General features: G+C 40.0%; 1 protein-coding gene across 2 annotated transcripts; it reads right to left on the minus strand.

The window, feature by feature from the left end:
* Positions 1-321: 321 nt before the first annotated feature.
* On the minus strand, positions 322-23,002 carry LOC109030705 (uncharacterized). 2 transcript variants are annotated; one of them, XM_019041799.2, is made up of 3 exons: positions 21,653-22,998; positions 12,834-13,062; positions 322-1,845 (listed from the first exon to the last, which is right to left on the minus strand). In XM_019041799.2, exons 1-3 carry the CDS (start codon positions 21,791-21,793, stop codon positions 1,526-1,528), a joined length of 690 nt encoding a protein of 229 aa, XP_018897344.2. In that variant the 5' UTR covers positions 21,794-22,998; the 3' UTR covers positions 322-1,525. The 2 variants fall into 2 exon arrangements, with proteins under 2 accessions (XP_018897344.2, XP_018897345.2); XM_019041800.2 differs by lacking the exon at positions 322-1,845 and adding an exon at positions 5,893-7,944 and having other exon boundaries at positions 21,653-23,002.
* Positions 23,003-23,726: the final 724 nt, after the last annotated feature.

Consider the following 23,726-nt stretch of genomic DNA (forward strand, 5'->3'; position numbering starts at 1 on the left):
CCCCATATCTTCTTCCTCTTAATTTACCTTTTGCCATCTTCAATGTTTCCGCTCAAAAAAATTTCTGGTTTTATTCTATGAATAAATGCTAATGAATTTTTAAAACAATGGATACGAATTTCTGAGTAATAAATTATGACAATGGAAGTTATAAGACAGTTCCATGGTACAAGTCCCAAGTACGACAATAATGTTCCATTTAACCTGTAAATGTAACTATTTTTTGTGAATCGATCTTACAAAGCTTATTAAAGTCTAAATTCTAAAATCACAGAAACCTTAGGTATGATATGAGATGCTTTAACATCAATCAGGAATGAGTACGCATTATTTTTTCTTTGTTTATTTATTTTTTCAAAAAACAAAAATGTATAAACTTCAAAAGATAAAAACTTACTTAGGTACAAAATTTTAAAATGTATGGAGCACAACTTCCACACATAGTTTTACTTAGAGATGGAAATTTTTTTTTAAGTTAATGTGATTGGTTCCTCCTTTATGACATTGTTCTCCATCGAGTCACTGTCATTTTGCAGGTTAAGTATATTTGTCATGCCTGTTGCCATCCCAATCATTACCACTCTCCTACTTAATTTTCAAGATTTATAAAAAATACAATTTTCACATAGTAGGTAAGTAATGACACACAATTAGCTTTTATAGTGAAGGCACTACATGTTACTTGTGTCTCCTTTTTTCTCCGAAGTTAGAGAAACACTGTTTGTTGCGCTTTCACGTTTCAAAAATGAAGAAAATCTACAAGTGGTCATTACTTTTCGTCAATATTTTTTCTGACCTCCGAATCGTCACCTTTAAATAGTCAATCACGCGTAATTAACAGTAATAAAACGGGCTCCAGTGTAACTTGGATACAAATAATTTTGCTACTCGTATTTGGCTATCATTTTTCAAACACTCTATCTGCATTTACCCATGAGGATTAAAATACATACAGATGCACGCATCTCAACACTGTTTATGTCGACATGCACGCAGAGATCGCAATACACTCAACTACAGCCATTAAGAAATTTTTTGAACGTTTCAAGCGCGCGGTCGATCTTAAATGTTACCCGGAAACCATGCTTTCTTCGGAAGGAGGATCAAATGGTGAAACAATCTTGATGAAAAATCTGAATAATTTTTCAGAAACAAGGACCATCTCGCACAAGCGTCTGCAAACTTCCATCGCATAAAAGCTCTTTTTCAAAGGAGCTCTAGTGAGGGTCTCTCAACAGGAAACCCTGAATGCAACAACAGAACACTGTAAAAAATATTTTCCGTACTTATATCCTATGCCTCGATGTTGTCCAGTAGACAATGAGACTCACAGTTTAAGTGACACAGTCAACAGGTTGTTGGAGCCCAAAAATTTCGAGAGTTCATGTTGTTATGAGACTGTGAATTTTAGGACTTGCAACGGAAAATTGAATTCTGACACATTCTATTTTTCTCGTTCCATGACATGATGAGATTCGAAAAGATTTTTTACAGTGAAGGATTGTTTTCGCCGTTTCAGTTGGCCTCAATCACTGCAGACCCTCCAAATAAGGACCATGAACAAGGCCACAAGGATAACGGCGAAAGCAGTGTAACCAGGAATAACGCTGGAACCCGAGTTCCTGCACGCTTCCTTGATTTCCTGCAACGTAAGGTTCTTCCTCTGGATGAAGAGGTTGAGACCGCGAAGTTGGGCCCGAGGTACGTGGTGCTCCCGAGCCAGAACCACAGAGAACTTCTGGCTCTTCGGTGAGCAGAAAGTGAGTATGGCTTGTGTTGTAGAGGCTTTGAGGACTTGCACGGTTCCCGCAAATTGCTGATAGTTTGTTTCTGTGACCATGGAGCCTGTGGACAACAAAAACCTCAAAAATGACAGATAAATAGGTATAGATATGGAGGAAACTGCTCTTTTATGGATTACATTTTGCAATAAGGAACCACTATTTCCGGCTCATTTTAGAAACAATATATATGCCATTAATTCCTCATTCAGATACGTGCTTTTATGGAAGAGCCAGAAATAGTGGTTCCTTATTGCAAAATGTAATCCTTATATCCGACTGTTTAGAGCCACTCTGCATGAATAGAAATGCCTATAGATATTACTCAGATAGGTCTCACTAAACGTTGTAGACGTCAAAATTGAAAAACTCTTCACGTTAGTTTTAAAACCTTTTTTTTTTTAAAAAAAATAAATAAAAAATAAAATAAACCCATTTTCTCTGAAGCCTCTCCCTCCCCTCTGCCACCTCATTTGACACGATGAACTTATATGATTTGGAAGTCAACAATTCACCGTTGGAGCTAGTTACTCAGCAAAGAAAAAGAAGAAAATGGAGCTCATCCCTTTGAAATAAAAACCTACGTGCCATTTTTTTTAGAAAATTTAGTGGGTTTAAGTGAAACGTTTGGTACATTGCTACATTTGGTACATACATACAAACAATTTGGAAACACCATTCAACATTAGCAATCGTGATTGAAGCTCTTCATAAAACTTGCAATGAGATAATAAGAAGCCATTGATTTTAACTGAAATCCGCGCAGGTAGCCAGAAATATTTTCTAGGAGGGGCCATGAGTATCTGAGGGGAGGAAAAGACGAGGAATTCCTTCTCTACAACCATGCTAAAGTCGTGAGAACAGATCGATCATCCAGAGAGAACTTAATTTTGAGTCGTGGGTTATTCCGGGATAAAGCTTTAGAATGATAAAAAGGAAAAAGCGCTATCCCTAAAACTCAAAATAACCACTCTTGGTAAACTACCTGGGTACTGCTTCGTGATTTGCTGATACTTAAAAATTCTTAAATGAAAGCTGTTTAACTCCGCAGAGGAAACTTCTCACTACAATGGCAGCACGTACAGGACTTTGTCGTTGGAAAAATGGCTGGATCGCAGAATGGAATACGGGTACGGATCCTCCAGTGGGCCGATTTTTGAAACTGATAGACATAGCTACGGACAAAGACGACAAAAGGGATTTGGAGAGATCCTATTGGTGGAAGCGGGTGGTGGAAATGGACATAGGAGGTACGTAATAGACGAACTAACGGCAACCCACGAAAGATCCTACAGTTAGTCCATCATTTACTCCCTTTGTCTGTAAGAACCACTCATTTCAACCAATAGCATCGCTCCATACTCCCTATCGACGGTGAAACTACCAGACCACGTATCTCGTTTGCGGTGTTTAAAAATCTCCACTCACATTTTATTTTTTTGAAGGAGATCAAATCAATATCATTCCTTACAATTTTCACAGATTTTTCTCAGCACAAAGAGGAAAAATCACGGAAGTTTTCTCGAATTGACGTTGAGTAGTTTTCTATTTAAAAAATAAAGTATGACAGGAAGTCTGCGACGTCGCAAACCGAGATACGTGGTTTGGTAGTTTCACCGTCGCTATGTCTTCTTTGTCTATCGCTTTGCTATCAATTTCAATAATCAGCCCGCAGGGCGTGATGCGCAGAAAGGTCAGTTTCCACAAAACGCGACGGCCGTCCCTCAGTAGGTCAGGTCCCGGACTTGCAGGGTCCTGCACCTTACCAGTTAAACTAGTTTCCGAAGCGCCCGGAAATCCTGTCGTCAATTCAACGCCCTCCAATTCGCGATGTGGAGTCAATTTGACTGGAAATCGGGTCACGTCCAGCTATAACTGATTGATTTGGAGCACTGAACGTGGGCAGGGACAGGCCCCTTCGTTGGACTTTTCTTGATTGACTCCTAAAAACGACAGTGTTTCGCGTGGCGCGTAATCGGGATGTGCGCTCATTGCATAATTGCCTTCATGACTTCAATAAATCGTCGAAGCGCGCAGGACGTTTTTCACTTGAGACTTTTTAGTTTATACAATAAGAAGTGGATTGCATTTTGCAATGAGGAACCAGGAACATTACAATGGTGCTAAGATTGTACGACTTCATCCTTTGCAATAAAATTACTGAAATCATGAAAAAATATGAAATTTACATGATAATTTTTGTCTTAAATTTACAGTTTTTAGCGAGTAAAATAGAAACCGTTAATGGATAATCAGGTTTTTCTTCCAAGGCAAAAGAAGTTGCACAATTTTAGCAACATTGCTATGCTACAGGTTCCTTTTTGCAAAATACAATCCAAGTGTTCGGCATTCATGTGGAATAAAATTAGAATTGCCAGACACGATATTTTCCAAAACTCACAACAGGATTAAAACAAAACGTCGAGAGGACAGAAACGATCAGATCATGGTTAACGGGATGAGTCTTTGCAATTCGATTTAAATTTTGTTATTATCTCTATCTTCTTCTTTTCTCTTTCTTTCTACTATTTTTTCTAAATTACAAAGGTATTTTGTCGCAAATTTAGCTACTTTCTGGCAATTCTTGTTGCAGAAAAACTCTATTTGAGGGGCGTCGTCTGTACGAAAAAGATTCAAAAATATGTGATTCTTTTGAACAAATGAATTCTCCCAGTCCCAGATTCTAGTGCACGTTACCCTTCATCAATTGGATTACATTTTGCAATAAGGAACCACCATCTTTGGCTAAAGCGCATATCTACATAGGGAAACCGATGGCATGTATTCTGTTTCTAAAATGGGCCGTAGATAGTGGTTCCTTATTGCAAAATGTATTCCAATTTCTTTTATTTGATTACAACAACTTTCATCTTTGATGAAACGTAAAAAAGGAAAACTCACTGTGCAAGCTATCACGATCAGCTGAGGAGTCCATACCCTCAGTGCCTTCCTAAGGACGTCTGATAATTTCAACATGTGAATTTTAGTTTTAAACATCATCGAGATTAAGGTGAACAACGTATTTTGCCGTCAAAGACAGCGACTCTCAGACCGCTAAAAGTAGAATTTTAGTTTTAACCATCATCGAGATTAAGGTGAACAACGTATTTTGCCGTCGAAGACAGCGACTCTCAGACCGCTAAAAGTAGTTCGCCTTCAATTGAACGTTCAGGCAAAAATGTATCCCGTGACGGAATAATTGCATCCTTAGAAATTGACTTGGGTGTTTCAAGTTTTGCAAGATTTCAAATCTAATCTAATGGTTCACACTTTGACAAAACAGCAGATTTAAGAAAAAAAAAAACTTTGTGTTATCTCTTAATAAACCTTTGGAATTTTCTTGTTTAATTTGGATATGCTCTCTCTCTCTCTCTCTCCATGCCAACTTCAAATGAGATTGCTTCGACATATCTTGTACCGCCCACTCTTTAAAGAAATTGTAATAAGTAAAAATAATAGAAATTGGAAGTGCTCAGATAAGATTTTCAAAACATGTAGTAATCTTGTGTCATCAAGGCATATTATAAAGCTTTGGGGGAAGTTAGGACGGCTTGATTTTTAGCGATGAGGCATACATTATTTCGCATAGTTATACCGTGTAACTTTTCAATCCTCGCAAATTGTGCTCGAGTCTTTGTAAAACGTTTTTGGCGTCCGAAAAAAGTAAAATTTACTTCAATATTTCCAGAGCCTTCGTTGCTAGGAGCCTTCGTTTAGTTAAGGATGCGACTTGCAGTTGGAGCTGGATGCCTTTTATTGATGTCTTGCTTTTTAATCCGAATGACCTGCTTCCTGGCCGCCTCTTGCGCCAAAGCGCGTTGACATCTCAATAAAGCCCCCCCCCCCCCCTCTTTCGTCCTGAAAAACTTGCCACCAGCATCTGTTGAGGCTAAATCACTTTTTTCAAATGCCTGATTCGAACTAGATCTGTTTAAGTCTCCCTTGACTTGTGTACATGATCCTCTCTCCAAAAGGAAACAAAAAAAATATAACTACCGAAAACTCAGATCACAATGAATAGAGACTGTAATTTTTGAAAGTTTTGGCAAAAACTAGTTCTTTATTTTGTCGCCTTTCTTCCTCTTTCTGATTTCTAGTTTGTTGATGTGAATAAAATGTAAGAATTGGGAAGGTATCAAAATTTATTTAAAAAAATTACAATAAAATGGAATGTTGTATAAATACTTAAAATGATTGAACACTATGACTTCAGTGATAAAATAATAAAAGAGGATACTCTGAAAATGCATTCAAAGGGAAATTTTTTGATCTTGGAGCAGTCAAGTTGAATAATTATAAAAATAAAAATGTACAATAAACACTATGTACAATTCAGTTCATTTTGTTTTTCCTTTCATTATGCGTGGACCACGCACACACTATAAGAGTCTTATTGTGTGTAGTTACATAAATCAAAAACACCAGATTAGCTTTCTCTGTTGACATCACATCTCAACACTAGACACGGTTTAAGTGTTTTCGTAACAAGAATGATTCTCTAATGAATTCCTGGTAATTTTAATAAAATGCACGTACTTTTGAGCAGCGAGAAAATACTATCCAGGGACATAATAAGTAGTTATAAATGCATTTTAAGTGATTTAATATAATTATACTTTTAGGAACGAAAAAAGGGTTTACTCAGATCCTAAGAGCTTTTTATGGCACTCGATGCTCTTTTTCTCTTGATCATTTTGTCATGCTAACGCCAAGTACCCAATGTCATACAAAAAGTCTATGCCTTAAACGTCATCAAAAGCGCTCACGACAAAAAATGCATAGTTCTAGAATGTAAATTAATAAAAATGTAACGAAAAAAACTGCAGCATATTTACACAATATTGAAGAGTACATGGGCATATTGGACGGTGTAAGTCCGCAACCATGTATCTCGTTTGCGGCGTTTAAAATTCTCCACTCCTACTTTTTTTTTTTGAATGAGAAAAAACCTACATCATTTCTTGAAGTTTCTACAGAACTTTCTTTGCACAAAGAAAAATAATTACGGCAATCTTTAAAAATTGCCGTAGAGTTATAGTTTTCAATTAAAAAATGAAGTGTGACAAGAAGTCTGAAACGTCGAAAACCGAGATCCGTGGTTGCGGACTATTAATGGGATTGCATACGGATTTAATGCACCGAATAAACCATAAATACATAGTATCATCGTCATTTATGAAAATGGGAACTTAGAGAGAAATACTTATGTAAAATCCTTAAATTAATGAAAAAATAAATAAACTGACCTTTGATTATCTCTAATGTTGCTTATTTGCAACTCCTAGATGACTATTCACTTAATCTCATGGTAGGAAACGGGGCTTTTTTCATTGGAAATTATTTCAATGAAATTTTCACAGATGCATTCTTTTGTGTCATTCAAAAATCATCTACAGTTCAAAAATGCCATAATTTTCTATTTTATATTGTTGTCAATGTCTTCTCTGCGATCAAATTTCCTATGCATTCCCCTAGCAGATGTTTAAAATGATATTGTCGAAGAAAAAATGGAAATAAATAAATGAATGAATAAATAATAATGGAACTTATCATTAATTATATATAATAAGATGGACATGATTTCTCGCTATGGACTACTTTGAAGGCAGTTACAATTCCTCTACAAAGTACCGAAGAAAAATAAAAAAGAAGGCCACTTTGGAAGCTTTATGACGTTCCACAAAATTCTCATCTTACCGTTGTTTTTCAATATATGTAACGGAGTTTATTTCGTGAAAATTAATGCCGTCCTTGTAAAGTCACCTGCTCCATGAGCCAACATGAAAATTTATCTTAAACGCATGTCAATGTTCGAATGAATGTACTTTCATCGTGTTCGAATGAATCTACTAAAATTCGATCGCACGGAGTAGACGAACTCACGGTTTTAGTCAGGACTGGAAATTCATTGCAATCGCAATAAAGGGGGCAAACCAAAGTTGGCTCAAGAACATAGTGGTGGCGCTTGAGCAACCCTGCCTAATATCGAGCAAGGGCAATCTCTTCCGCTCCAAGAGATTGTTTACACTGAGGATATCACGGGCTTTGAGCTGTTGATTGCGGGACATCAAAACGGTGAATTGTTGACTGTTGGGAGGGGGTAGACAAATTGAGAGTACCATGTGATCGTGCACCACTTTTAAAACCTGTCCAGTCCCTGAAACTGATGATAAAAACGCCTTTCAACGCATTGCAGGTCAAAGGTGGCAAAGGAAGGTGGCAGAGGTAGAAGCGAAATGTTTTTACAATCCTATTTAATGGAAATTTGAGGGAAGGCATTAAAGCGACGTAGTTGCCGACTTAATATCATTGATATATTTCATAGATTCGTGAATTATTGACAAATAATTGATGCTACAACCATGCTATTCCGATGTATGGTTGTTATTGAAATATGAATAAGGATGGCTGAAATATTGCTGTTTTTACTAGCCGTTCTGGGCGCGCTTCGCGCGCCCGTCACGCCTAGCCGGGGGCTACGCCCCCTGGACCCCCGGTCACTCGCTACGCGAGTGACATTCGGCTCGCTTCGCGAGCCAATTTTGTAGTAGTTGCAAATTTTTTATCACTATATTTTGAAGATTTCATAGAAAACATTATGAAATTCTCACTCCACAATTAACTTGTAGAATAATAATGGCAGGGCAAGAAATAGACTATATCTTAAAATGGACGGTTCCCACTTAGTAAAAACAGCCAACACCACGTGAAGGTGAGGAACCATCGTTAGCCACTTTTTTTTTTTTTCTTTACTTTTCTGAAAAAAATTTACTGAAATTTTAGTTGCGTCCCCTAAAAGGAAACACGGAGAAAAAAATTTGTGCATGGAACCCGAAGCTGAGATCATATGGATCTCTGAAGTTTTCGGATCACGCATCCGAAAAGTTAAGGTCCATCTGCCGAAGTTCGGGTCAGACAATTGAAGTAGTTCGGTATATACCGAAGATTTCAGGTCACACATCTGAAGTACTCGGTGCATACCGAAGTGCTTCAGATTTCTGACTCAGAGATTTAGGAAAAACACAGTAGAGAACCAAGGAAATCACAGTAGAACAGAGAAAAAAATACAGTCGAATAAATAAAGAAAACTATTATCGAAGAAATTCTAATTATTAGAAAGTAATTAGCTGGCGTAATCAATGCGTAGCTGCATAGGAGCATGAGCGAGATTTATCATCAACTGACCGCTGGCCGCTAGGTACCTGGGTGGGCGAGCGACAATACGTAAGCGGTGGCATATGGTTCGATTGACAGAGGAGTGGGGAACGGTCAGACGTAGGGGAAAGGTTCAGGCTGAACCGTTCAGCACAGCGCAGCGTCAGTCACCGGGTGGGGAAGAGAGTCCGGGAGGGGACACTTCCCCTCGAGTGAAATAGAAAAAGGCAGAATCCTTCGAAGTTTATATTAATGATGATGATGATGATGAATAAGGATCTGAAATATGCTGTTTTTACCCATATTTCAACGCCAGCACAGATAAGAACCCAGAGTCAGTTTCCTTAAAAGCGAGTGAGTGTTTATGAGTGAATTTAGATACGTATCTTTGATACAAACGTATTCATAAGTTCTTAACAGTGACGAATCCGTAGGGTAGTCTTCGATATGAGCAGCGGTAATCGCTGAATTTTTTCTCAGATCTACAGTCTTTTTGAAGAATAGTGCATGCGAAAAATAACGCTGAAGAAATGAAGATGATACAATTTGGATTTTGTGTATACATTTTCCTCTAAATTTGGTAAAACTGAGCAGACAGTCGGGAATGGTGACACGCAGTCCTACAGCATTTCCTCCATCTGTAGCGCAACATGCGTTTCACGCAATTGACCGATGCACTGCTTTTGCGCAATGCGAGAAGTATTCATGCAGTCTGTAGCCTAATAAGGCTTTTCCAGAGCATAGAAATTGTCAGTAATTCATATTTTTCATTTCCGGCGTGCAACCCTGCCCTCAGGGCCTCCTACTTACGCTTATGATCATTTACATATGAGAATTATGCGGGTTAACTCACCCGTGGATTTTTAATAAACTGTCACATAATTACAGGCTCCTTCCTGAACTTCAAAGAGTCTTCACATCGTGATGTACTATCCGTAAAATCCAATGGCGTGGCGTGAATTGCGAGATATCGATTGTTATGCCATTTAAACCTATGGTCAAGAATCGATTATTAAGGTGTTCGCTACGAACACCCTAGTTATCGATCCTTTTTCATAGTTTTAAATGGCATAACAATCGATAAGTCGCAATTCACGCCACGCCACTGGTAAAATCCACCCGTAAAAGAGTTGGTAATTTTTACGTTTGTACATTTTTGAGCGAACCCTTAGGACGTCGCGACGTTGGGCTCGCCCACGGAGGTCAAAAGCCACCGCAACGGCCGGAGCTGAGGCCGGCGTCCAATCGTGCATCAATTAAACAAGTAGGACTTGGCTCGCATGCGCTTAATTAAAAGACTCCGCAGCCCCGGCCACTGTCGCGGGGAGACAAAGGGACGCGGCCAGGCTTGACCGGAGCATCTTGACCATGCTTCAAACCGCGCCGGATATTATATCGTCGTCCACTCCGCCGCCGCACAGTGGATCGAGTCTATCGGAGAGGTCGGACAAAAGGAAGCTTAAAGCGCGTAGAACTCCGTTCATACGAAACTTTGAGCTTCTAAAAATGGTAACATTGGTTTCCTCGTGAAATTTTCTTCCAAAAGCACCCCTTGAAATTTAAAATGTGACGCATTGAACATTAAAATTTACAGTTTTAGTCAAGAATGCCATATCCAACCTCTCTAATGGAGATGTTGCATGTGTGAGGAATTTGCGATTTGAATGCTGAGATTGCGAGATTTGCTTGCGATTTGCGATTCTTATGTAAAAGTTCGTGAGAAACACGATGGTGCCACTGGTTTTCTCTGAAATCAACTCCCAAGCTTAAAAAAAGCTTTCAAGTTGAAGCCAAAATGCAGGGGATATCCCACGCTATCCTGAGAGTCCACCTCTACATCAAGACGAACTCTCCATGCAAAGATAGGGAGCAAGTAAATTAGCAGGGTTGCCGTGTTTTCAGTTTTAGAGTCCCCAAATAAAGTGGCAGCCCTGTCAATGTATTTGCTCCCTATCTTTGCGTGGAGAGTTCGTCTTGATGTAGAAGTGGACTCTCGGGATAGCGTGGGATATCCCCTCCATTTTGGCCTCATCTTGAGAGCTTTTTTTGAGCTTGGGAGTTGATTTGAGAGAAAACCAGTGGCACCATCGACACCATCGTGTTTCACGCGAACTTTTACAAAAGAATCAACAGTCAAATCGCAAATTCCTCACACATGCAACATCTCCATTTTCTACCAGAGGCACCCCATAAAATTTAAAATGTGACGAATTAAACATTAAAATGTACAGTTTAAGTCAAGAATGTCATATCCGACCTCTCTAATTGACTCGATCCACTGTGCGCCAGCCGATCCCGTCCAGCAGGAAACGGACCACTCTCGTCCTGTCCCTGCCCTAACGGTTCGGCTGAAATATTCAACATGCTAACATAAACGCAGGGACGAAATGGACTGAACGGACCATTATATAGGGCGAGAATAATTCTTCCACGCGACATATATCATCCTTAAAATCCTAAGTTAACGACATGAAAAATCCTGAAAACTTCCAAAAGTAATTATTCTTCCTCCTCTACCGTTTTGACTAAGGATACTGTATACGTCCAGTACACTATACTCGAAGGAACTCTGCCGTGCTAAGGAAGAACGAAGTATGAACATGCGAGAGTTGCCAAATTTCCTTCAATAAAATGCTTATTTTTGAGGGAAGCTAGGAATCTTTTTCCTTGAAATTTTCAGGAGCTTTAGGTAAAATATCGAACAAAATTTTCTGAAAAATTGGAGGGCAAATATTTACAAATTTTCCCGAAAATTCGATATTTGCCGATGGAAATTTGGCAACGTCTGAAGGTTCATAAGGCGTTTTTCCTTAGCACGGCAGTATAGGGGACGTCCCTATATTGCGTAACGCACTTTTTCGGCATTTTTGACCGCCTACCCCCTTATAACGCTTTTGTGACGTAGTTCCTATCTTTTGACACGTGAAAACAAATTGGTGAAACGCTCTTCTATAGCGTCTTCTTTCCCTATGGCGTCACGTAATTCATAGGGACGACCCTTACCTCAGAAAGTCAGTGATTCCCTGGGAATGAATTGCAATTCTGTGCCAAAAATACAAAATTTAGCCAGCATTTTCCCTGTACATCCTCAAAATGAATTTACAATGACAAAATCAACGTTTGCGGTTTCATTGGAGTCACACAATTAAAAATTCTTGCTGTCGAAAATCCGGAACTTTTGCAGGTCGAATAGTCGTTTCCTGGACGAAGGAACGTAACTCCATTCCAATGTTGCAAAATTGACTCTAACAATTCAATTTGTTTACAAGAATGTACCCGTGCAACTTATGTCCAGAATTTTTCTGATTTTTGCATGAGAAGTGAAATTTTTAGTTACAAATGCTGAAGATTCTCCTGGTAAAAATACAATTTACGAGAGTTACGTTCCATCGTAAGGTAAACGACAAAATGAGGCATGGAAAAGCGATGTTTGATCCGTTTCACGAATAATCAGCGCTTACTGAAAAAAAATCAGTTATTAGATATATGGACGTATTTCTGCCAAACAGACCTATGTGAAAGTGAGAAATATGGGGTGTGCTCGTTCGTTCTCTCGCCGTAAGAGTGGATGAGAATAATAAAGCGCCAGTGACGTCAACGGAGGAGGACGCCGGCGTCACGTTCCTCGTGGTTGCGGTAGTCGTGGTCATTAACTCATGAGCCCTGTCCACAACGCTCTCTTGCCATGCCCGCGGCTCATGAATCCCGCATTCAGTTGCCACATAGGTCTGTTTGATAGAATGTAAAATCCCGCTTTTCCAATTCTTCAAAAGGAATCACGCCCACTTTAACATTGCTTCTTATGCAGCTTCGACGAGCACACCCCATATTTCTCACCTCCACATAGGTCTGTTTGGTAGAAATACGTCCATATGAGAATAATAAATGAATGCGTACCGTTCTGGGAGCCAGTGGAGATCCATCTTCCGGGTGCCTCAAAATCGGGGATGGAAAACCTGTAGTCAATTTGGCCGGCTTTCTCGCTCCACAAGAGACGCACGGTGTGTTTGCTGGTTTGGGCTAAATGTAGCACAGGACATGAGTCAATGACAGTCGTCCCTTGACCGCTCCGGGGCACATTCGGTCGATGTTCTACCACCTCCACTGCATACCACAACCCCATCATCTAAAACAAACACACCAGTTTAATTCATTGAGAAGTCCACCAAGCCTTTCCTATGTATACGTAATGGAGTTAGGCAAAATATGCCTTAAGACCAGCCTTGCAAAATTTCAAAAAAAATAAAATCTTGAAATTTCTCGCGGAATATTTCATGAAATTTCAGAAATTTATGAAAGATATTGAAAAATACCGGTTCCTTTTTATGTTTCGCAAAATGTAAAAATTGGGACTTTCTTCTATTTTTGTGGGTTTGAGTGCGGATTGCATGTCACACTTCAGCTAGTCATATATGTGCATACCATACATCCGTCCAATCCCGCTTGTTCTAATTTCAGCTTCGTAATTAGCCCCGCCAAGAATGACAATCCCTCATTGAATTTCTAGATTTTAATTTATTACAATGGAAGTCCTATCTTTGCGTGGTTTTTTCTGATTATCATGACAAGTGTTTCATAACTTCCCAAGAGTTCCTCGATCTAAATGAGAAGACATTAATCACTTTATCATGTTTCCTTGATATACAAAGATACGATAACGAGCGATAATATGCTACGCAGTGGGGGCCAGAGCTCCACAAAAAATCTGTAGGCACACTGTTAGCATTCTCAAGTTCAAAAAATTCTTCTTAAATCCTCGGATCAATTATATTAACCTAAAAAATCGTGGATACCGGTGCACTTTTAAGCTTACGTTTCCCAATTTTGAGAATAATAACTGAGATTGGCTCTGTAGAGGAGAAGCAAATTGTACAATTTTCGTTTTAATTTCAAGCAAGAGAACTTTCCGGTTGTATGTCCTGATGTATATTGTTGCACTTCAGGAAGAATAGATAAACCCTCAGTGGGATGTATCCCTTAACTAAATCAAAAAACTTGCAATGTCCTTACGTTACACAACGAAAAAGCTATATTTATAAAGAAAAGATTTACGTAACATTTTATCGCAAAAATTGTTGCGTTACAACGCCTCAGAAATACATTTTGCAATACGCGACCGAGAATTACTGCATGTTTTCAGAGAGGAAATTTGAACCGTGGACTTTGGTACACTATGATTTTACACAGGATTTTCTCTTGCGTATGGACTTTACTTGCATGAACGCATTCGATTGTGAGCAGTGTTCAAAACTCGCAGGCGCCAATGCGCCTAATGCGCCTAAGAAGTCGGTCGTGGCGCCTAAAAAATGAAGGCTCTTCGCCGACGTGGCCCCTAAAAGCCCCCCCCCCCCTCCCACCAGAAAAAAACTAAATTTTTCTGTTCGGTGATTTCTCGAAATTTCTCCCGAGTTATAGCTATTTGTTCTGTAATTAAAACATCTTGCGTCTAACTTTGCATTAAGTGCGCCGTGATATTTAGGCAAAAAGTCAATTTGGCCCCTATAAAATCTTCAATGGCCCCTAAAAATCGAGTTTGATGAGCCACATGGCTCCTGAAAATCAAAAATGAGTTTTGAACACTGATTGCAAGTCAAATACCATTTATATCCTTTCTTCATGTTACCAGCGGGACTTCAGCACTTGAACATATGTGAATATAGAGATAAATATAAGAAGAATTAATTTAATAACATATACATTAGTTAGAATTTTGTTTCTTCTTTTTATTCTTTTTTGGGGGGCTATTTTCTTTTAATGTAACCAAAAAAAAATTAAATATCATCCTAATTACTGAATAGTTACAATTAGGATACATTTTCCCCCTTAAATTATGGTAAAAACTGGAGCAGAAAGTCGGGGAATAATGATACGCAGTCCTAAAGCATTATCCTCCAGTCTTGTAGGCGCTAACATGCGTTTCGCGCCAACTGACCGACTGCACTGCGTTAGGCGCAATGCGAGAAGTATTCACGCAGTCTTGTAGGCGCTGATAATGGCTGTGTGCCGACCGCACTGTTTGGCGCAATGCGAGAAGTATTCCTTGAGTCTTGCAGGCGCTAATATTCGCTTAACGCCGACCGCACTGTGTTTGGCGCGATTATTCTGACTAGTTAGACTTAATTAACTAGTAGAACTTGTCAGCCTTGAAGAGTTGGAATTACTTTAATAATATTTACTGATAAATCTTTCATAGCGTTCGTGCATTCACAACAAGTCAAGATGTGTTTGAAGATAAAGTTCATCGATATTGTGCTTTCATTAATTGAAAAAATTGAAATGAAATTTTCAGAATATGCAATAACAGAGAGAGCTTCAAGAAATGAAAGTTGAGGATTTTAAACGTTCCTAAAGCTTCAACAGAGATTACAAACACTATTTTGGGTCCCCTCATTCGTAAAGGGCCGTTCATGAATTCACAATACCTACACGTAATTGGGACCTTAGTGCATCGTTGTGGGTGTATTAGGTACGAAGGAGGATTATGCCAGCGTACAATCTCGATCGACTTGGGCGCAGAAATAGAGGGGTTCCCCCTCCCCCGTGCCCGTCCTCAACAGATGGTAGTCTCCCCTCCACAGAGAAGTTTTGACTCTATGTAACAGCTAAATACCTGCTGACTCCCGGATAAGCCCTCACCCACGCACACAAAAATTCTTTCTGCGCCCATGCCGATCAAAATCTAAAAATTTCCGTTCTATTATGATTTGAAATTCCTTTAGTCAACATGCTGTCTAATAAGAGGAGATAAGATAATGTTGCCCAGCATTGCGTAGGTAACTTATTAGCGTTGATAGACGGTAGAGTTTGCAAATTCATGAACAAGAAGGACAAAATCGGGAAACTACGTCGAAGGATCCAAAAGCAACGGACATTGTTGAATCTGTTCAACTGGCACGAGATTGAGTTGGTATGAGGGGTCAGAGAGGATTCTGAAAGAGGGCCTCCGAGATACTTAAAAACTCCGAGACCATCAGATAACATGACATTTTTAATGCTCATTACTCAGCACTATCGGTCACTTGTTCATTAAACAGTAGCGAACCATTCATTTCTACTTCATAAGTCTCATATCATACAGACCGGAAAAAAGCCTCTGTTGATTTAAAAAATCCCGACAAATTGTGGGCATTTTTGGGGCGATGTGAAAAAGTCTGCTGGCTGGGCCATGAACTTAAATACAAACTTAAAGTTATTTCTTTAAAATGGCTACGCAATAATTGATATGGGAGGGGGTGTTAAGATATAATGATTTTAGGTATAATAGGCTGCTGAAATGGCGAGAAACGTTCACACATTATCGTCTATCTGTTGAATTGAAGCTTGAAGCAATATAGACGTGAATTTATTGTCCGAATAAATGACTATCTGCACTCCCGGGTAGGTTTGTTGCCTAACCGGATGAATTGAAGGCGAACTTCAGGAGGACGTGCCGCGCCGGCTCTTAAATACCGAATTTTTTCCTTGGGAGGGCTTATACGGTTTACGTCGCGACTTCAGGGAGGTTTGAGGAGGCCCTTGATATGGCATCATTAAAAGGAGAATTTTCCCGAACTTGAAGTAGGTATACGGCTAAACAGAAGAGCTTCGGAAACAGATCTTTGCAAAGAAATTAAAACGATTTGCCACTGCAAAAAATACACAACTTGAAGGGAAAAATTCCATAATTTGTATAAACCTTACTTACATACTTTAAAGGTTTCTCTTATAACTATAAATTTAATTCTCTCGTGTTTGATACTTTTATGGTAGCAAATTATTTTAATCCCTTGCAAGGATCTTTTCAGGAAGTAATACAGTTCATATTTATTCTAACTTCGGAAAAAATGTCCATTTAATGATGCTGTATACCAAGGGTCATCTCAAAACTCTCTAATTCAACATTTAGATCATATAGGGTTTCCCGAGAAGGGGGGGGGGGTGCAGCCCTTAGATTTTCCTCAAAATATCTTTGCTCGGCGTGTTCCATTCGTTTCCCCCTGTTTTCTACTCCATAATTCTCTCTTATTCTCATTTTCGGCACCTCTGTTTTGATGGCGCCAAGTTCAAAAAAGCATCATAAAAAGATTCTTTCCTTTGCATTTTAGTGGGTAGACTTTCCATTCTCCCACTTCAACGTGGAAATAACATGTAGGAGGCAGGCAGTAGGTACTCAGTGGCGAGGCGTGAATGATTGATTGATTATAGATATTTCCCCATTTGAAGCTGTGGTAAAGAATCGATTATGAAGGTGTTCGTTGTAAACACCCTGTCTATCGATCCTTTTTCATAGGTTTAAATGGCAGATCAATCGATATATCGCAAAGCACGTAACGCCTCTGGAGGTATTCCGCATTTTTCCTGGCAAATGGGCCGTTGCAAACTTTTGCTAGAGCAAAAATAAGAGTTGATTCTTATAAATAATGCCTCAAAAATCACGATGAGCGCATCGACAAAGTCTGTAATGCACTCATAACTTCACAGTCTGCGTAAGAAATTGGCGGTTTTTTGAGCTTCCTGCTTCAAAAACGATACTACGGCACAGGTGAACATTTTGTAAGAGGAGTCGTTCCATCGTCGGCAATAATCATCATGGCCGACGCCAATCCGCCAAAACACGTTTGATGGGACGAGATAACACCTGAACTGGATTAGACCAGCAGGCTGATTATTTTCCGCGTCGATATTGAAATCGTTACGTTAACGCCGTCGTTAGCGGCAAAAGTATAATCGAGCGATTATTTCACTCCGCGCCGATCGTTAAACCGTGGCGGGATATTTGAGTCCGTCGATAAGTTAAAGGTTGCTCTACGGCAACCTCTAAGCTAACGATTCGCGGCAAGCTAACCTAACCTAAAAACATACCCGCGTGACGTCAAGAAAAGAGATGCGTTGTTTTCAACTTACGCCGCCGCGCAGTTGGAGCGCTGCTTGTATCGTAAACGCTCTCTGATTGGTTGATTATTATCTCTCACGTCGGCAACGTGGGGATCCAGATCGCTAACTTAACGACGGTAAGTTATCGAACGATGAATAACGATCAGCGGAATTCGATGTAAATGATCACTCGGCTAAAGGACGTCGTTAGAATTCAGTCGTTATCCGTGAGTCGCTAACTTATCGACTTGGATATCGACGCGGAAAATAATCAGCCTGCAGATAACAATCGGTGTGTTAACGTTCATATTTTCCACGCCCGAATTGATTGACCTTGAACTCTCCTCGAACTACGCGCGGAACGGCGCGCAAGCGTCGGCCATGATGAATATCGCCGACGATGGAGCGACTCCTCTAACAAAATGTTCACCTGTGCCGTAGTATCGTTTTTGAAGCGGGAAGCTTAAAAAAACGCAAATTTCTTACGCAGATTGTGAAGTTATGAGTGCATTTCAGACTTTGCCGATGCGCTCATCGTGATTTTTGAGGCATTATCTACAAGAAACAACTCTTATTTTTGCTCTAGCAAAAGTTTGCAACAGGCCCATTATATCAACTGCGCACTACGAGGAGCTAATAAGCTTTTATAATGTTATTAGACATATATTCGCCATTCCCTCTGCGGAGCTCTCTCACGCTCTGAGACACATAAACGTCGGAATCCCCTACGCTATCAAAAGCTCTTCAAAGAGCTGACACGCCACCTTACCTTCTTCAACCCTGCCTCGAGCCTTTCATTGCGGGTTCTCTTCAAGCCCTCCCGAGGGGACCCCATCTAGAACTTTTCTCGACAGCCATCTATCAATTACAACCTGACCAGATGAGCTACTTGGTCATTACCTCAAACACATTATCATTCTCTAATTCCATTATCTCAAGCACTCTAGGCATCATTTCAGATCTGATTTTCCTTTAGAATGCATACTAAAAACTGCTTGTTCAGAAGTGCTGCTTGAACGATAATTTCGCGGCGTTGCCCATTTATTTTAATTACGGTTGCGTAGATCAAGGAGGTAAAAGTGATGGTTTCAGTAAAAAAAAGTGTACTTCCATCGAAACGTTTGAAAATATCATGTAACTGTGTTTTATTTTTTAAAAATAACTGAATAAAATTTCAAGGGTATACCATTGATCAATTTTTTTGGAAAAAACAGACCATAAATTTGCGACGTCGCAGTCAAAGATACCTATGCTTTATCAACTTAGTTATCGAAACATTTCATACCTCATCGCTCCTTTGACTGTAGATTCGGTGACACCTCCCTGCATGTTATTGACCAGGAGAACTCTACCGCATTATCATGGCTGAATGATGTCTGACAATGGAGAAAAATCTACATATTCATAATTTTTCTCTGCTCACATACGATGCGAGTTCAGTTACGTGTCAAATGGTGTCATTCCACTAACATAAGGGCGTACCTACACTTTTAACGTGAGCGTTAAAAAACATGAAGCTATACGGACGACAAAGTTCATCTCGAAATGCAGAACACAGCTGTTCTCGCGACAGCGGCCGAACGATTGAATGGTCTTTGAAAAGTAATGAGAGTATTAGATACTGGTCCTCATTGTTTTTGGAAAGTTCTGGAGAAAAAAAATCCAATTTTAAAGGCCCGCACATCGGGTAGAGGATACAGTACAATTTATCCAACCTCCTCGTACCTGAGATTGAATAATTGCCAAAATGAGGTCGTACTCAATTTTAAGCCTCTGTGTGTGCTAGCTCACAGGAATGCTCGTGTGGCAGATGCACTTAAATCAATATTGGCCTCGGAACGGGCTACAGGTGGTGATACTTTGGTAGAGCCTAGGTGCTCGCTACATATTGATTTAGATGCGCTGACAAAAAATCACGTGAAAACGAATTACGTCAGAGGAACACACGTGCCAGAAGTTCATGAATTGAGCAGGGGAGAAAAGTCAGTAATTAACGCTGTTACACTGTGCGAAGTAAAAGCCTTCAAATGGGAAAATGTACCGAGATGAGTATTTAGGAAGGAAAGGATCCACTTTTTATAAGCGCTACTCTTAATGAATTATTTTAAAAATCGTATAAAACTATATGACAAGATGCAATGATCGTGGAGAAAACTTCGGAACCCCTGTGACATGAAATAAGAAACTGAATCAACGCCATGAGTCTAGGATAAAGCGGTTGAAAGTAACTTTAAGCCTCTTCAATCGAAATAAATCCAGTGTAGTTGGATCTTTTCTGCAAAAGTCAATTCAGATAATATGTGTTCCTGCCCTGAGAACATTTGCCTAAAATGCCGACCAAATGTTCTCGTTTTAAAATTATTTTGTGATTCTAAAAGTAATAGAGTGAGTAATTCGAGAAAAAGTTGCCGAAAATATTGCAAAAACGTTACGAAAAACGATAATGCAATGTTTTCGACAATCATTTCCCGAATCACTCACTCCACTACTTCAAGAATCACAAAATAATTTTGTAAAGAGAAAATTTGTTTGACATTGAAACCTCGATGTATATTTTGTGCTATAGGCACATTTTAAAAAAAAAATTGAAAAAATTTAGCGGAACTGATAGTTTCCATAAATCCTAGATGAGCACTCCCTCTGAGATCGGCTCTAAAGATTACCCAATTCTCTCGCCACTCCGCCACAGCATCATACTGTAGCAGATAGATGTTATTGAAGAACTGTAACCGACCATGAAGCAGCGTATGGATAAAAAAAAGAGCGCGCGACACGTAATCAAAACAAACCTTCAAAAAAATAATTATGGAACTCCATGATAGCCCTGTTTGAATTATATATGACTCATGATATTCCTTTGGAGACCTCCAGTCTCATGACTGTTTTAGAAACGCGATAAGGGAGAAAACAAGAACCATAATTTGAACGATTTGAGGACTTATTATAGTAGCTTAAAAGAAACTCTACAAATCTAATTTTTGCAATTTCGCGGGCCGGTAACGTTGTAACACATTCAATTAAATAATGCATTTCTCGGAAAATTGACAATGATGCGATAAAAATCAGCAGTGACTTACTTCGTCGGGACAAAAGACAACGCTAGGAATTAAGTTAATGTGCAACAGAAACAATCAAGGCTCCAGAAATTGTCGCATGAGACGAATACTGAGCGTGTTTCATTATAGCGCCTGGATGCAACTATTCGAGCTCCATGGATGTCCATATTGTCTACGCACGAAAGTGAAGGCGTTTTGACTTCAGACGCTAACCTCCTCACGAGCACATTGTTTGTTCCTTTATTGTTATATACGTTCATATTTATTATACGTTCATATCGTTATTGTTCATAACGTCAAACCCATTTTAGAAAGGAAATAAAGATGACTTAACGCAATTTTTCCCTGACATTTTCGACATTTTCATCATTTTCCCTGACTTTCAAAATTTCCCTGACATTTTCCGGTTTTCCCGTGGTATACCCTGACTATGGCAACCCTGTGAATCCGCCTATGACAGGATACCATGCAACTGAGCGTTTAAGTTGCGGTTCTTGATGTTTTTCCTTTGAACGAGACCTCATGAATACCACACGCATAAAATACTATGAGGAAGGAAATCGGAGATCATCCCCCGGAAAATTGCACAAGAATTGGACTGCATTTTGCAATTTGGAACTATAAATTCTGGCTCTTCTGGAAAAACACTTATGTGCATAGGGAAACTAATGGCACATACGTTGTTTTAAACCGGGCTAGAATTTATAGTTCCAAATTGCAAAATTTAGTCCAAATAAGAATCACTGCGACTTCATGCGGGTCTCATGAGGGCAAGTGGATAGACAAGAAAGCAAGTGGTTTCTGTACCTGATCCAAGTCCATGCTTTTCTGGGGCTCCAGATCCTTGCAGTATTCCTCTGCACTGTACGGGTGAGCGCGTGCAGCCGCGCTGAGCACACTGTTGATTACGACGAGACAGACACAAGAAAAAAGGAGTTTCGAGCCCATCGTCTCTGAGTCTCATCAATCCTCGCGTGCCAACTTCAAGAGCTTCTCATCAAAAACACATAATGGAACACAACTGCATTGGTTAGGATAGAGAGTTCCGATTGATTCGGCAAAAATTTGAAATGGTTTAAACTCGTGCACATGGAATTGATCGAATTAGGTAAAGCCGATTGGGGCTCAAATTCCGAACACAAAATTCGACGGAGATTATATAGGTATCACCGATACTCTTTAAGTTGTACGTTTATTCTGCGAAAATAAGAATATTTCGCCTAAAATTCTGCGATGAAAGTGCCGGAAAATTCACAACCGGTGCGTGATGTGCGAGGAGAACTGAATTTCCGAAACACACATTAGGAAGAAATTCACGCCGCGGTAAAATCGATGTTCTTCACCACGCTGCGTCTACCTTTTCGTTTCGAGATATAATTATGTAGAGAACAAATATCACAAATAATGAAGCCTTTCTTGTAAACTAAAGTATCGTTAGAGCATCGTCTGGAATGATCGATGAAAAAAAAGCTGAGGAGGAACCGCAATTAACCAAGACGTGTTCGGTAAAAGAAATCGAGATCGAGAGTGAAAGCACCTACGTATTTATCTTCCCGAAATGTTTACGAGTCACAGCAAGAAAATTTCACGGACCAGATTCACTTAGAGTTAAACTTTGCATTTACGAAGTTCATCCTTTTAGGTATAGGAGTGAATGATAATGCGGCTTACAGACAAGACAAAGAATTACTGAATTGTGAAATTTGACCACTTATGAAACTACGTCCATGTGAAACAGGACTTCCATAAGGAATTACTAAATTGAGAAACTTGACCACTTATGAAACTACGTCAATGTGAAACGGGACTTCCATGGGGAGGGTGTCGGTTCAACCTACGAGTGGTTCATCCCGTAGGAACGTCTTAACCAAGAGATGTGCTGAAAGTGGGCCGGGAATTCACTGAAAACGCGCGAAATCTGCCGTCGTGCGAGCGCGTCCGCGGAAGTGGTAGGAGCGGGCTACGGGCGACTGGGCGCAGAATTTGACGTCCAGTCGGCCCGGGGACGCGGGGTCGGGGCCTGGAGCAAGAGGGACGTGCGTCAATTGAGTCATACGTGGACGTCGGCGGAGCGGCGGGGGCGGGGGCGAGTCGGGCCGAAGTCTGAAAATCGGGAGTCGGGCAACGGGGACGGCAACGGACTGAAACTGAAAATAAATTAACATCGATATGTGGGAGAACTGAAGCCGGGTTCGGAGGGCGAGGGAGGGCGGCGGGGCAGCCGCCAATTGGAGATGATTAGGCCGAGCGGAGTCGCGTCCGCAGCTCCGCGGGTTCGCCCGCTCCGCGCCGTTCTTTTTGCTCCCGGCTCAGGTTTTCGGCCGATTTCAACTTCAACGGCCGGATTTTAGACTTTTAGGCCCGTAGGTGTTCAAAGAATACCTTAATTGGATAACATTTTGCAATAAGCAACCACTATTTGTGGTTCATTTCAGAAACAACATACATACCATTGGTTTCCTTGGGCAGAAAAGCGCTTTTAAGTAAGAGCTAGAGATGGTGGTTCCTTATTGCGAAATGTAATCCAATTAATAGGGAGAATATGGCCACTGGGCCCCATGGAGGGACTTAGGACCCAAAATTGTCGGCGCTTTGTTTTGGTTTTTGAGGATGAGTGGGGGTTCATTGTCAACTTTTGACGGTTATCACGAACCGCACTTGCTGCCAACCTTCCCAAGTAGCATTTCTCAACGGAAAAATCGCTATATATTGCGATGTTATAGGCGATAAAATCGCCAGGATCATCAACATCTGATCGATTATCCTCGATCTTATCGCGATAGAATCGCGCTTTTATCGCCCGACAATTTATCGCGATATGTTCAAAATAAAAATCGCGATAAATGGCGATTTAATCTCGATTTTCTCGAAAAAAATTGAT

Source organism: Bemisia tabaci, chromosome 3 (assembly GCF_918797505.1).
Source record: "Bemisia tabaci chromosome 3, PGI_BMITA_v3".
Taxonomy (NCBI): domain Eukaryota; kingdom Metazoa; phylum Arthropoda; class Insecta; order Hemiptera; family Aleyrodidae; genus Bemisia; species Bemisia tabaci.

Bases quoted from the DNA above. Each gene is read 5' to 3' on its own strand.
- LOC109030705 (XM_019041799.2), bottom strand. From the start codon at position 21,793: ATGGGCTCGAAACTCCTTTTTTCTTGTGTCTGTCTCGTCGTAATCAAC. The intron at 13,063-21,652 runs GTACAGAAACCA...TGTTTGTTTTAG, and splicing joins AAAGCATGGACTTGGATCAG to ATGATGGGGTTGTGGTATGC. The intron at 1,846-12,833 runs GTACGCATTCAT...TGTTGTCCACAG, and splicing joins CTCCACTGGCTCCCAGAACG to GCTCCATGGTCACAGAAACA.